The 12,728-nt window shown below is 40.1% G+C and overlaps 1 protein-coding gene across 2 annotated transcripts; it reads left to right on the top strand.

Moving 5' to 3' along the window:
- Positions 1-238: 238 nt before the first annotated feature.
- LOC139944621 (serine hydroxymethyltransferase, cytosolic-like) lies at positions 239-10,796 on the top strand. 2 transcript variants are annotated; one of them, XM_071941677.1, is made up of 8 exons: positions 239-477; positions 3,738-3,976; positions 4,309-4,667; positions 5,666-5,878; positions 6,308-6,421; positions 6,820-6,942; positions 8,302-8,529; positions 9,042-10,796. In XM_071941677.1, exons 1-8 carry the CDS (start codon positions 403-405, stop codon positions 9,200-9,202), a joined length of 1,512 nt encoding a protein of 503 aa, XP_071797778.1. In that variant the 5' UTR covers positions 239-402; the 3' UTR covers positions 9,203-10,796. The 2 variants fall into 2 exon arrangements, with proteins under 2 accessions (XP_071797778.1, XP_071797779.1); XM_071941678.1 differs by lacking the exon at positions 239-477 and adding an exon at positions 761-892.
- Positions 10,797-12,728: the final 1,932 nt, after the last annotated feature.

The raw sequence follows: 12,728 nt of genomic DNA, 5'->3' as shown, positions 1-12,728 counted from the left end.
TGTCCTGTGCTCACCATGGTGAGATCTAAATCAGAGAAACAGAGCGCCCGCTAGCGTTCGTTCATTACAAGCGTGGACAGTTTTTGCCGTGCATAATCGGAACGTTGGTTGTGTGTGACCGCGCAACACCAATGGTCTTGGGACCAAGACTATACACTGGCATGACTGGTGACCAGACTCAATCAATTCTCGAATCATTTATAGAACCCGGGTACCAGTAGCTCCATGCGCAAGAAGTGGCGCGAGAATTTCCCACAGGCCCACATGTACATGTTGGGACAATTTGCATAGATACAAGATAAATCGATTGTATTTAATCTATTATTGGTCAATCGTTGTCGGCTGATCAGAATCTAGTTATCTTTACTCCAGAGTCGCTTAACTGATTTGAACCAATTGACAATGAGTCAAGTTTCAGTGCAACCATCGGCAGTTGATTCAACGAACGCAAAGAGACAGAAGCTGTGTGACGAGACGGTGAGTTCCAATGTTTTTTCGGTATAGTGTCAGGACTGTTGTGGCATGCACGATCGTAGTGACAGAAGTTGCTTTGTCCAAAGCGCTAATCACGCTCAAGAAATAATTGCTGTGGAAAGGGCTAGCGAAATCTCAAATCATGGACTCGCATGATTCCATTTATAACGTTCCACTAAGCAAGGTCATTCACTCTTTTAAGACATGCTAGGTGCCCGCCCCTTCCCCTCGTGGTGGAAAAGTACCTCAGCCCCAAATGAAAACCATGCCATACCTCACGCTCATGCTCCCACCACTACTATGTACAAAGCATAGGGCTTTTACAGTAGCACACTAGGTGCATTGACAATGTGCAGTTATTTCTGTTGATGTATTCACCTGGTCGGTATTCACCTCAGTCAGTCTGGTCTTGTATACAGTATGTATTTTATTTTGAGTTGTTTCTCAATCTTTTAAATAAGCTAATAATAATCATAATAATAATAATAATAGTAAAATGCATGATTTTAAATGGTTTAATTTTAAAACATAACACTGCCTGACAACAAAATAATATTATATGGTCTAATTAAAAAAGTACTGCATTTTGACTTTGAGCAAGATATTATGCACGTATCAATTGTAGTCCCGGCCCTGGGGGACCCGGGACTAGCGGCGACTTGGCCGGGGATGTAAAAATGGCTCGGCGTGATAGTCCCTGCCATGCCCCGCTACGGCCCGGCCGGGCGGGGCACTTGTTTTTTGTACATCCACGGCTATACACAGGCCCCGGCATGCGGGGCATGTTATAACAAACCCCGCACGATCCCGGCCCCAACATGCGGGGCATTTATAACAAACCTCGCACGATCCCGGCCCCGACATGCGGGGCATTTATAACAAACCCCGCACGATCCCGGCCTCGACATGCGGGGCATTTGTTACAAACCTTGTGCTATCCCGGCCCCGACATACGGGGCATTTGTTACAAACCTTGCACTATCCTGGCCCCGACATGCGGGGCATTTGTTACAAACCTTGCACTATCCCGGCCCCGACATGCGGGGCATTTGTTCTGACTGATGGCTATTTACCCCTTGCTTGCAGCAGAGAGCCGCGGATCGGAACGCTCAACTGCAAATTAATGTGCGTCTATCATTTCCACTGTTTTGGGGGTCAATACCTTGTCAACCTCGTTTCCAGGTGTACGATTTTGCCGTGCCATTTTTTATATTTCCCAGAATGCTTTGCTCGGTCAATACCCGTTATTTGCATAATAAACATGATTATTTTTCAACACAAGGAAGCCGTACATATGATGTAGACCAGTAGCTGACATTTTCACTTGCGATCGCTGTTGTGCTTGATGAGGTCGTATTGATCAGGACTGAAAATTTAAAACGTCTTCGTTTTTAAAATCAGCTTTCATTATTGATGCATACATGCATGTTTTTGTTTATATTTCAGTTCCCAGGTTTTATAAGCCCATGATAAGGATATCTGTTGTTTGATTTTATGTTTTTTTGACAATGGGGTCCTTACTCTGGGATCTAGAGTAGAGTGGGCCAGTGCATGTAACGTAACCGTGGGATGATCATCAACAGCACTTTTTTGACAGTTAATATTGCATGAACATCACACAACACACGTACACACGTGCGCGCACACAGAACAGTCAGTTGTCAAGTTAGCACATTGCCTGGTACCCAACAGATATTTTTGATCACGATTACCCACTGATCAGTGCGATTACCAGTTTAATAGACTGTGCAAGTCTCGCGCGTACCGGAACGAGAAAATACGTTAAACAAAGAACATATTATAATTGTTTTTCTTTTTTAAATCAAATGTTTGTTTTAAATTATATCTATGAAGAAATGTGAACAATAGAAATACTCATTTCAAGTTTTATAAAATGTATTTTAACTTTTGTATTGAATACAAAAATAATTTGTTAAATATTACGTTTACCGCAAAGCCCTGAAATGAAACTGGTTACATCGGCCTGTGTGCGTGCGTAAACGGATCGGATCGAACCGTGCCACACTGCTGCTGGCTGTGCGTCCGTCGACGAAATATGGACAGCTTTTCATTCAAGGCCGGCTAGGTATGTCCCCGCTATTGTCCCGGTAGGGCGGGGAAACAAATTGTACAACCTCGCCAAAGACCCCGCTATTGTCCCGGTAGGGCGGGGAAACAAATTGTACAACCTCGCCAAAGACCCCGCTATTGTCCCGGTAGAGCGGGGAAATAAATTATACAACCTCGCCAAAGACCCCGCTATTTTCCCGGTAGGGCGGGGAAACAAATTGTACAACCTCGCCAAAGACCCCGCTATTTTCCCGGTAGGGCAGGGAAACAAATTGTACAACCTCGCCAAAGACCCCGCTATTTTCCCGGTAGGGCGGGGAAATAAATTGTACAACCTGGGCAAAGACCCCGCTATTTTCCCGGTAGGGCGGTGCACGGTTTTTGCACATCCCCGTCTATGTCCCGGCTACCTCTGCCAAAGTCCCGGGTCCCCCAGGGCCGGGACTACAATTGATACGTGCATTATTATCAACAAGGAGTCTTGAGTTTAAGTTTAGAAAATCAGATGTCATGATGATGGAGGAGACTTATTATAAATATTACACTTAAATAGGGGTTTCCAGTTTTGCACAAAAAGGTTTACTTTAGTTAGTTTAACCAAAGGATTATAATATATAAAATAATACTAATCTAGATTTTTAATAGGCCTACAAATAAGCATAAAATGATTTTTTCCTTAAAACATAACAACAATGACCTAGAATTTAAGAAAGACTATCATAACATGTGAAATTTATACTAGCGGTGCCGGTAGGTTGTAAAATAAAATTGGAAAAAAAAGCTTAATTGAAAACGATTTAATATGGCCATAAAAGCTTGGGAATTAATTGAATTGATGGGTTGTGTATGCATTATGCTAATTTTTATGAGAACGGTGACATATGTTTGTGTGTGCCTTTGGGGTGTGTGCAGGAGCTATCTGGCTGTGTGCACAGCATCTATTCACATTTATTCAAATGAGAAACACAGGCCTCGGACCTGTGGTACAGTGTTGATTTCAAGCCCTGTAATGCATTGCCATTAATTTTTCTATATAAAGCACTACAATACAGTTTTTATTATACTCTCAAGTAATGCATCACAGTCACTGTACTATATAACTTGAGTCTCACTTGAGTTACATGACAACATTTCAACATATTTATTTTTATTTCGGACATTGAAAAACGAGTCAAATCTTGTTTATTTTACAGAAACAATCGGGAAGTATGACTACAAACGGACAGACCAACGGAGCAGGAGGGGAGTGGTTCGGAAGTGAACCGCTGGCGACCAACGACCCGGCAATCGCAGAAATCATCGTCAAGGAGAAACAGAGACAGAAGTGTGGGCTGGAACTGATTGCCTCAGAGAACTTCACAAGCCGTGCTGTGCTGGAGACACTTGGATCGTGTCTTCAGAACAAATACTGTGAGGGTTATCCAGGAAAGAGGTGAGTTTCAATGAACTTTCAAAGTAATTTTTACGAAGGGTGTTACTGTATAATAATAATAATAATAATAATAATAATAATAATAATAATAATAATAATAATAATAATAATAATAATAATAATAATAATAATAATAATAATAATAATAATAATATGAACAAATAAAGTTCAGGCCGGAAAATTGCTGCGTAAAAAGCTTGTGAGAGATCTGTAGCAAAACTAAACAGGCTTTAAAGAAAAGTAGTTTTGACAAATGATTTGTTTGACTGTTTCGCTGATTATATTGACGCATGTTTTAAACTCTTTATTTCATTCATTCCCCACTAAAAAAGGTACTATGGAGGCACCCAGCACTTTGACGAGTTGGAAAACCTATGTATAAAGCGTGCACAGGAGGCCTACCGCCTAGACCCCGCAGAGTGGGGCGTCAACGTCCAACCCTACTCTGGCTCGCCAGCGAACTTTGCAGTGTACACCGCCCTTATTGGGCCCCACGGTCGCATCATGGGGTTGGACCTGCCGGACGGTGGTCATCTGACCCACGGGTTCATGACCAGTAAGAAGAAGATTTCGGCAACTTCCATGTACTTTGAGTCTATGCCATACAAGGTGGACCCCGCCACGGGTTTGATCGACATGGATCGCTTGGAGGAGAACGCTAAATTGTTTCATCCACAAATGATTATTGCAGGTAAGCAACCGGTATTGACAATTTCGTTCTAAAAAGGGCACATCAGTTTTCCTCTGGTAAGGGGCACTTCTATGATGACAATTTAAATTCCTGAAGCCCTACCTGCCCTCGATCTAACACCACTCGGTGCCTGCCCTCGATCTAACACCACTCGATGGAAAACAATTTGTTGACAGCTCTGCCAGACAAACTTTATCTCATTCAGACGAAATCAACAGCTTCTTTCTAGACAAACTGTAAACAGTATTTCAACTGATATTAGTAATGAAATAGTTTGTCTGCAATCCCTTTCCAGACTTTAAACTAAGTGGTTGCTGGAGAATAGCAGTTCGGTTGGAACAGAGCCAATATCGCCCTTTTTCAGGAGGGGGGGGGGATCAATCTGATAAAAAATTGTTTTTAACACATTTTATAATTGACACTTGGCACAACATTCCTCAACATTATTGTTATTGAGACAACAATATTTACCAAATACAACAGTTGTTTACTGTTTGTCTGAAGATTCAGTGAATAGATTCCATCTGTAAACAAGATAGCTTGTGTCTGGCTGAAAGTTGAAATCATGCTTGTCAAAAAGGTATACAGCTGGTTAAAGTCTGCACTTTCGAAAGGGACTTGAAAGTCAAAGAAAATTTATAATTTAAGATAATTAAGTGCTGTTTCATTTAATTTCATTCACCAGCAAACATTCAAATACAAAAACCATATACAAAAAATTTCAGATATTTAACAGAGTACAGAGCAACCCCGTGGCAGTTACATGTAGTCTGAGGGAAAACCTCCATCACAATAGTCTAGGCCAGGGTTTAAATTTTGCCTGCTATTTTGAATCAACTTGGCTGCTGTGCTAAAATACCCCCAACCCAATGGCCATCCAGTCAAGATGAAGTGAGGGGTAATTTGGGACACCCCTTGGGCGTGAAAAGCGCTATATAAAAGCTAACTGTTATTATTATTATTAATTAGTATGATTGTCTTTAAAATCTCATTGTTAGGCATCAGCTGTTATTCACGTAACCTGGACTATGCTAGATTCCGTAAGATCGCCGATCAGCACGGAGCATACCTGATGGCTGATATGGCTCATATCAGCGGGCTCGTTGCCGCCGAGGTCGTTAACAATCCCTTTGAGCACTGTGACATTGTCACCAGTACGACCCACAAGACGCTGCGTGGACCCAGGTCTGGCATCATCTTCTTCCGCAGAGGTAAGATTGACATCAGCAAGTGAGGAATGAAATATTAATAAGCAAACATTCCTATAGAAATTAAAAGTAAAGCCCCACCAAGGTACAGACAAAGCAGTTGGGTTACCGTAGCCAACAATGAATGGATAAAAACAACCACCAAGGAGCCCAATACATTAGGGTTTAAACTGATGAAAAAAATATCATGCTCTTTTGACAAAAATAATCAGAATAGAGGAAAGACTTGAGGAGACAAAACAAAGTGAAAAATGTTCTTCCTTCAGACTGTTTTGAAAACTGCAATAGAAATTTGTAAAACAACACCCAAAGTTTATGTACAGGGTGTGTACAAATTTGTTCATTTTGTTAATTGACTATTTGAATACTAATATCATTGTACCTTTCTCTGCGATTGTCAACTCTGATAACTTGTCCTTTTTGGTGTGTTAGGTCTCCGTAACACGCTCAAGAATGGTACACAAGTCATGTATGACATAGAGAGGCCAATCAACGAAGCAGTGTTCCCAGGTCTGCAAGGCGGCCCTCACATGCACGCTGTCGCTGGTAAGTTTGACAAGTTTACCAACCTTAATAGTATAGGGCTCATATCCCTCACTCAGAAGCTTAAAATATGAGACAAATTCCTTTGCATAGCACCATGTAATAGTCTGCAAGGTGCTGGGCGTAATATGCTGCCAATCAAACCTGGAACACCGGGAAGAACCCCTTCTCTTTTCGATGAGTTCACTGGGTTCTTTTATGTGCATTACACAACACACGGGACCAATGGCTATACGTCCTATCTAAAGGACGCAGCAAAACTGGTCAAGTGTCTTGCTTAAGGACACAAGTGTCCTGACTGGGACTCAAATCGACACGCCGCTAAGCAGCAACAGTTGTACCATTAACTATTTACCTGAACATTTATAACAAGTTAATTTTACTGTTTCCTATTTCTTCAGGTGTTGCCGTTGCTCTTAAACAGACTATGAATCCAGAGTTCAAGCAATACGCAGCCAATGTCATCCAAAATGCCCAGGTCATGTGCAAGAAACTTGTAGAACTTGGATACAAGATTGTCACAGGTACTTATAAATCACTGTTACCTTAGTCTGTTGCTTGTGTATTTGACTGGCAAAGCATCGAACAATTGTTTCCCCCCCCCCCCCCCACCACCACTCCAGTTATCAAAAATAAACTTTCAACAAATCTGCCGGAAATGTATGGAATCATAACATTATTTACAACAGGCTGGCAACCGACTACGGGAGACACTTTTAAATGGACCCTTCCAAAAGTGCTCTTTAGTTTATAGTAATAATGGGGCATGGGCGGTTCGGTTCAGTTCATTCGATTATGAAATATACTTAGCAGCAGTGCTATGGTATTGATGCAAATGATCAAATAGATAGCAGCTGAAAAAATCGTACAGCATGTTGCTTCATGTGATGTTCTGAATACAAGTCATACTATACACAGATAGACTTTGACCTCCAGTGTCAATATGGTAGTGTTTACTCAACACATGTCCCGTTAGGAGGAGTCTTAAAATAGATCATTGCTCACCCGACTTTTTTTTCCTTTACTTGTTGAACATCCGATCAGGGACACAGAAAATCTGCTCGCAAAAACACAAATGATAATGGTTAGCTGTAAAGACATGGTATACATGTAGTTTGGGATTTCTTGCCCATGAAAATGTTGATTTGGATGGTGAAATCACCATCCTGGTTCATGTAGACAGGTTAAAGACCTTTCTATCACAATGTCACAGACCAAGTTTTTACCAACTGAGCTTGGAAAACTATAAAAAGTCAAAAATGCAAAGAAAAAACAGATGGCCACAGTTTATAGCAATGTCACACAACTGTTCAAAAATAGTGTTGAATTTGTTGGATACAAAGCAAACAATTATGAGAGATGTTTTATTTAATTAAAAATATTGAATTTGGTCAGAACATCTGTTAAAACTATTTGCTAACATTCAGTCATCCATGCGAACCAGCGCGGTTTGTTTATCAACAGTGGAAAGGTCTATCTTATGTTGATCAGCTATTTTGAAATAAAATCAAAGATGTCTGCCATTCATACTTTTACAGCTTATCAAAATGTTTTTCCTTTTTCTAAAAGTATTTTGAAGTCAATATATCTCTGTTAGCAGTGATATATTGATGCACAATTTATTTAACTGGAGGTTGTTCATCCAACTACATTTGCCCGGCCAGCCGTGTTGCTCAAAATTGTGCTAGATATTTTTGCATTTTTGTAATCTTAACAAAAAATTCATCGTCTGTTCCCTGTAGATCCTTTGATTGTGCAAGTTTTTAAATGTTTGTAGGTAAATAAAATTAAATAAAACAGCACTTTATCTTTAGGCGTCAAGATGACACATTTTGTTATGGGATTCTAACAAAGTTCTACAATTTTGTATTCCTGTCCGAAAGGTGGCACTGACAACCATCTTCTCTTGGTTGACCTCCGACCTACCCAAGTGGGAGGAGCTCGCTGTGAGAAAATTCTTGAGGACATTTCGGTGGTGTGCAATAAGAACACGTGTCCAGGAGACTTGAGCGCTTTGAAGCCAAGCGGCTTACGATTTGGAACTGCCGCCCTGACTTCTCGTAATTTGACTGCCGAGGACTTTGAGAAGGTGGTGGACTTCATTGACAAAGGTGAGTAGTAATATATCAATGGAAAGTAACAACTCTTGTCCTGTTAATGCCTCCATTCCCCCTGGTCATTGCCTTGGTGCCCTTGAAATTCCAGTAAGTAAAAATTTACAACTTTTTCATTGGGTGCTCTTTACCAAGGAAAAAATATCTTGGTGCCCTTGCCCTTTCAAAAACAGAGCATGCAGGCCTGCAATAGTTAGAATTAGTTTAATTTTTTCCCCTTCGTTTTTTCACTTAACAGTCGGAATAGCTCTCCCCTTTAAACAAGTATAGTGGAACATGCCACTGGGGGAAAATGGTTGTTTCAATTCAATATGCCAATACAAACTAAACATGGCCTTGTTCAAACAATATCTGTGTTAAGTGCAGATAGAAGTACTCAATGTGATTGTTAACAAAGCCATGAAATTGGGCCCTGTATTTGATTAAAAACATTGATAATCAAAATGCAGCCACTTTGTATTTTTACATCGGATTGTTGATTAACAAGCTTTTGGTTTCTTCAAACACAGGCATCAAGCTGACCAAGGAAATTGAGCCACTCTGCGGACCTACCTTGAAGGAGTTCCGTGAGATGGTGGCCACCAACAAGGAGGTCCAAGCCAAGATTACCGTCTTGAGAGAAGAAGTCGAAGCCTTTGCCAGCAAGTTCCCTCTGCCTGGATTTCAGTAAGCCGCGCTCTGGCAAACTCCACAACGGTAACCACCCCAAAGATGTCCGTTTGTAAACAAGATTGGAGGAAGTTTAACGTCATTTATTCATCCTCTGAGAGGAAATAAGAGAGAGAAGAAAATTTCAATGCAAAGTAATGTAAATTTAAAAGTTTGGTTCATTGGATTGACTCGCTTTTTGTAACATATTGAGCATAGTCCACAGGGCTTAATTTTGTAACGCTTGTAAGTACTAACATTTATGTGTTATCATGAACATTCTCTCTTAACAGTGGTCCGCTAGCCACATTGGATCGTCAAAAAACACTGAGATTCCGGGCTTGGTTTCACAAAGCGCTAAGATTGATCTTAAAATGTGTATCAAACTTAATTGCTTAGCAAAGTGTGATGTCACAATACAAATCACTTTGGCAGTATCCCTTATTGAGACGAATCACAGAGTTTGAAAAGTGTCCAAATAATGTGATATATGAACTGAAAGGACAAGCAAATTGGTCCCACTAGCTAGTCACTGAAAAAAAGTAATGGCAAACCCTGATCATGCTTAGCAGAAGCAGGTTTCTGCCATTAATGCCTGGTAACCAACATTATTGACACTGATGTCATGCTGATTTTTTAGCTAAGCAACATTTTCTGCTCACTTACTAGCGTTATGTAATTAAGCCCATGAATGAAATCTCATGTGTGCCACACTTAATATGTGTGTGTTTCCATTGTTTCATCTTTTATTGTCCTAAGATGACGGCTGGACTTAGTCTGTTGTTGCCTCTGTATCATTTTGTTGCATTGGAGATTCCTGTGCCTTAATTTTCATGGATTTTGCAGCGTGCAGCTATTTTATTTTCTAAAAAAATAATAAATGTTAACCATGCGTTGTGTAATTTAATATTTTCCTAAGTCAAACCTACTGAACAGTACGTATTCTTTAAACAGTACTCTAATAGTCGGTACTGTGACCCTAAGTTTACACAATTTAAGTCATGGTGTGAAAAAAGTTATGGAAATTTTCACTCTTGGTTAAATTTCACTTCATTTTATCAGAACCATGTGATATTATTGAGTGCTGGTGCAGCCAAACTGAGGCCAGTGGACAAAAATAGTCTGGCCCCTGTTGTAAAATGAAAATCAGTATTCATTATTGCTCCTGCATATAGGGGACATGACCAATATGGTCATCTGAATTATCTTGCACAGCCTTACAAATGTGTATTCATTTTCATTTCATTTGTTATTCATTTGAACCATCACAAAAATGCTTTGTTTGATTCAGTTAGGATAGTTAAATTTGTACAAATTTTCCATTTCCTAAAGAAATCATTTAATCTACTGAAATAAATCTTAAAAATCATCGATAGGTCACAAATTTAAATATGAATTCGTCCAAAACTTAAAACTTTGTTTATTTATTTAAGAATTGGTTGCATGTTCACTTTTCATTCTTAATTGCCCAGTAGTGCAGTGTATAACTATTTCTATGGCGTCACTTGTTTCAAAAGGTTAACAAAATTGTTTACATTATTGTAGAACAGAAAATTATGGACTCGATTGTTGGACAAAATAAAAGCTGTAATTTGCAAGGTTGTGAAACACCCAAATCAGTCTTGAATTCATTAAAAGTTATTTTTGTATAAAACGAGTGAGTATACAAGCCACAAAAAGTTGTTGGCCAAAAAACATCTTCTGTCGTCGTTCAACAACTTCGGACAAAGGTTGTATAATGACCGTTGGAAACATGAACGGTTTATGTTAGTCATTCTTGTGTAATGTAAATCACAATGGGTTCAAGATAAATCTTCTAATCTGGTTTACTGAAGATTTGATGATAAGTCGGAATGATGATAAGGTGAATCCTGTAACGTTTGTTTGCAGTCTGCAATATCAAAATAAGTCAAATTTTTAAAGGTAAAAAACATTTGTTTGAGAAGTTGATTATCTAAGTGCTTTATGTGCTCAAGTCATAATCTTAACGACGACTAATACAAAGTTCTGCCTTATTGGTAGTAAAATAACTTAAATAGGAAAACAGAGAAGTAGAACTAGCTGTTGCAAACAACAAACTTCATTCCCAAGTTCAGCGGCAGCTACTTGGGATGAGTGTAGTCTGTGAGAGTTTTGTAACACGGTGGAAGTGACTTTGATTTGGAACTTAAATTTGTAGAAGGAATCGAATCACAATGATGACTTGTGGACAAGTCATTGTCTGCTGTGGTGAGACAGTCGAGTTGTGGCGGTGCTCTCGCGAAATCACTGGTCTCGCGCGAACTGCAGGTTGCAAATTTCTACTTCCCGTGGGACCAGAGTCGTGAGAGCAGTAAGTCTTGCGGGGCCACCAGCAGTCTCACGAGAATACCGCATGAATCACAGGAAGATTTGGAATAGAGTCGCTATCACTGTGACAGACATTTAACGACTTGTTCACAAGTTTAATCACAATGGGGTCCATTTGATTTTTCTCTTATCCCATTTTAGAATGAATGAATAAGTAAACTAGGTTCCGGAGATAAACTAGGCTGTGCCTTGCAAACAATAAAGGGTACATGGGTAGAGATTATTGATATGAATGGTTCAGCAGCCTGTGTGTCATTGGCTGCTGGTGACGCATACTCCTAAGGAGTTGAGATGGTTTCAGGAATGCTTAGGTTTGCACTGGTGGTTTCTGGTGTGGTTGGCTGCAGATAGCAACACAGCACCTTGGAAACCATATGATTACGTGATACTAGGATGTGATACGAATTGTGTGTCATTATTTACAAAGTTTAACATTAGCATTACAATGCATTATTGCTATTAGTCCCAATACTTATACAATATAGATATCAGAACTGTTGTCTTAGTGATTGCGAAAATGAATGTGTCACATTTTTTTTGTCACCAGCACAGTAGAAGTCATGTAATTTAAAATGTGCCATAGATCGGCTATAAATAACACGCCTGGCATCCGATTATCAAGTCAGAAGGCGCTTGTGATGAATAATTTTATGTAGGTGAGGTGGCACATATTGCTGTCAGACACATAAGAAACACTGCACCACCGTGGCAAGGTTTGTGGCTTGGTGCTTGAGTAAAAGGGTTTTTGGTGAAAAGGTAATTTGGTTTGTGGTGCTCGGGTTCTAAGGTTAGTGGTGCTTGGGTTCTAAGGTTTGTGTTGATTGGGTTCTAAGGTTTGTGGTGCTAAGGTTTGTGGTGCTAGGGTTTGTGGTACTTGTGGGTGCAAAGTTTTTGGTGCTTGGATTATAAGGTTTGTGGTGCTTTGTGCCAAAGTTTGTGGTACTTTGATGCTAAGGTTTGTGGTACTTTGTGGTTCTAAGGGTTGTGGTGCTTGGATTCTAAGGGTTGTGGTGCTTGGATTCTAAGGTTTGTGGTGCTTGGATTCTAAGGGTTGTGGTGCTTGGATTCTAAGGGTTGTGGTGCTTGGATTCTAAGGGTTGTGGTGCTTGGATTCTAAGGTTTGTGGTGCTTGGATTCTAAGGTTTGTGGTGCTTGGATTCTAAGGGTTGTGGTGCTTGGATTCTAAGGTTTGTGGTGCT

Source organism: Asterias amurensis, chromosome 11, assembly GCF_032118995.1.
Source record: "Asterias amurensis chromosome 11, ASM3211899v1".
Taxonomy (NCBI): Eukaryota; Metazoa; Echinodermata; class Asteroidea; order Forcipulatida; family Asteriidae; genus Asterias; species Asterias amurensis.
Note: the sequence above shows the minus strand (reverse complement) of the source record. Positions and strands in the feature narration are given on the sequence as shown.

Bases quoted from the DNA above. Each gene is read 5' to 3' on its own strand.
- LOC139944621 (XM_071941677.1), top strand. From the start codon at position 403: ATGAGTCAAGTTTCAGTGCAACCATCGGCAGTTGATTCAACGAACGCA. The intron at 478-3,737 runs GTGAGTTCCAAT...TTTATTTTACAG, and splicing joins AGAAGCTGTGTGACGAGACG to AAACAATCGGGAAGTATGAC. The intron at 6,943-8,301 runs GTACTTATAAAT...CCTGTCCGAAAG, and splicing joins TGGATACAAGATTGTCACAG to GTGGCACTGACAACCATCTT.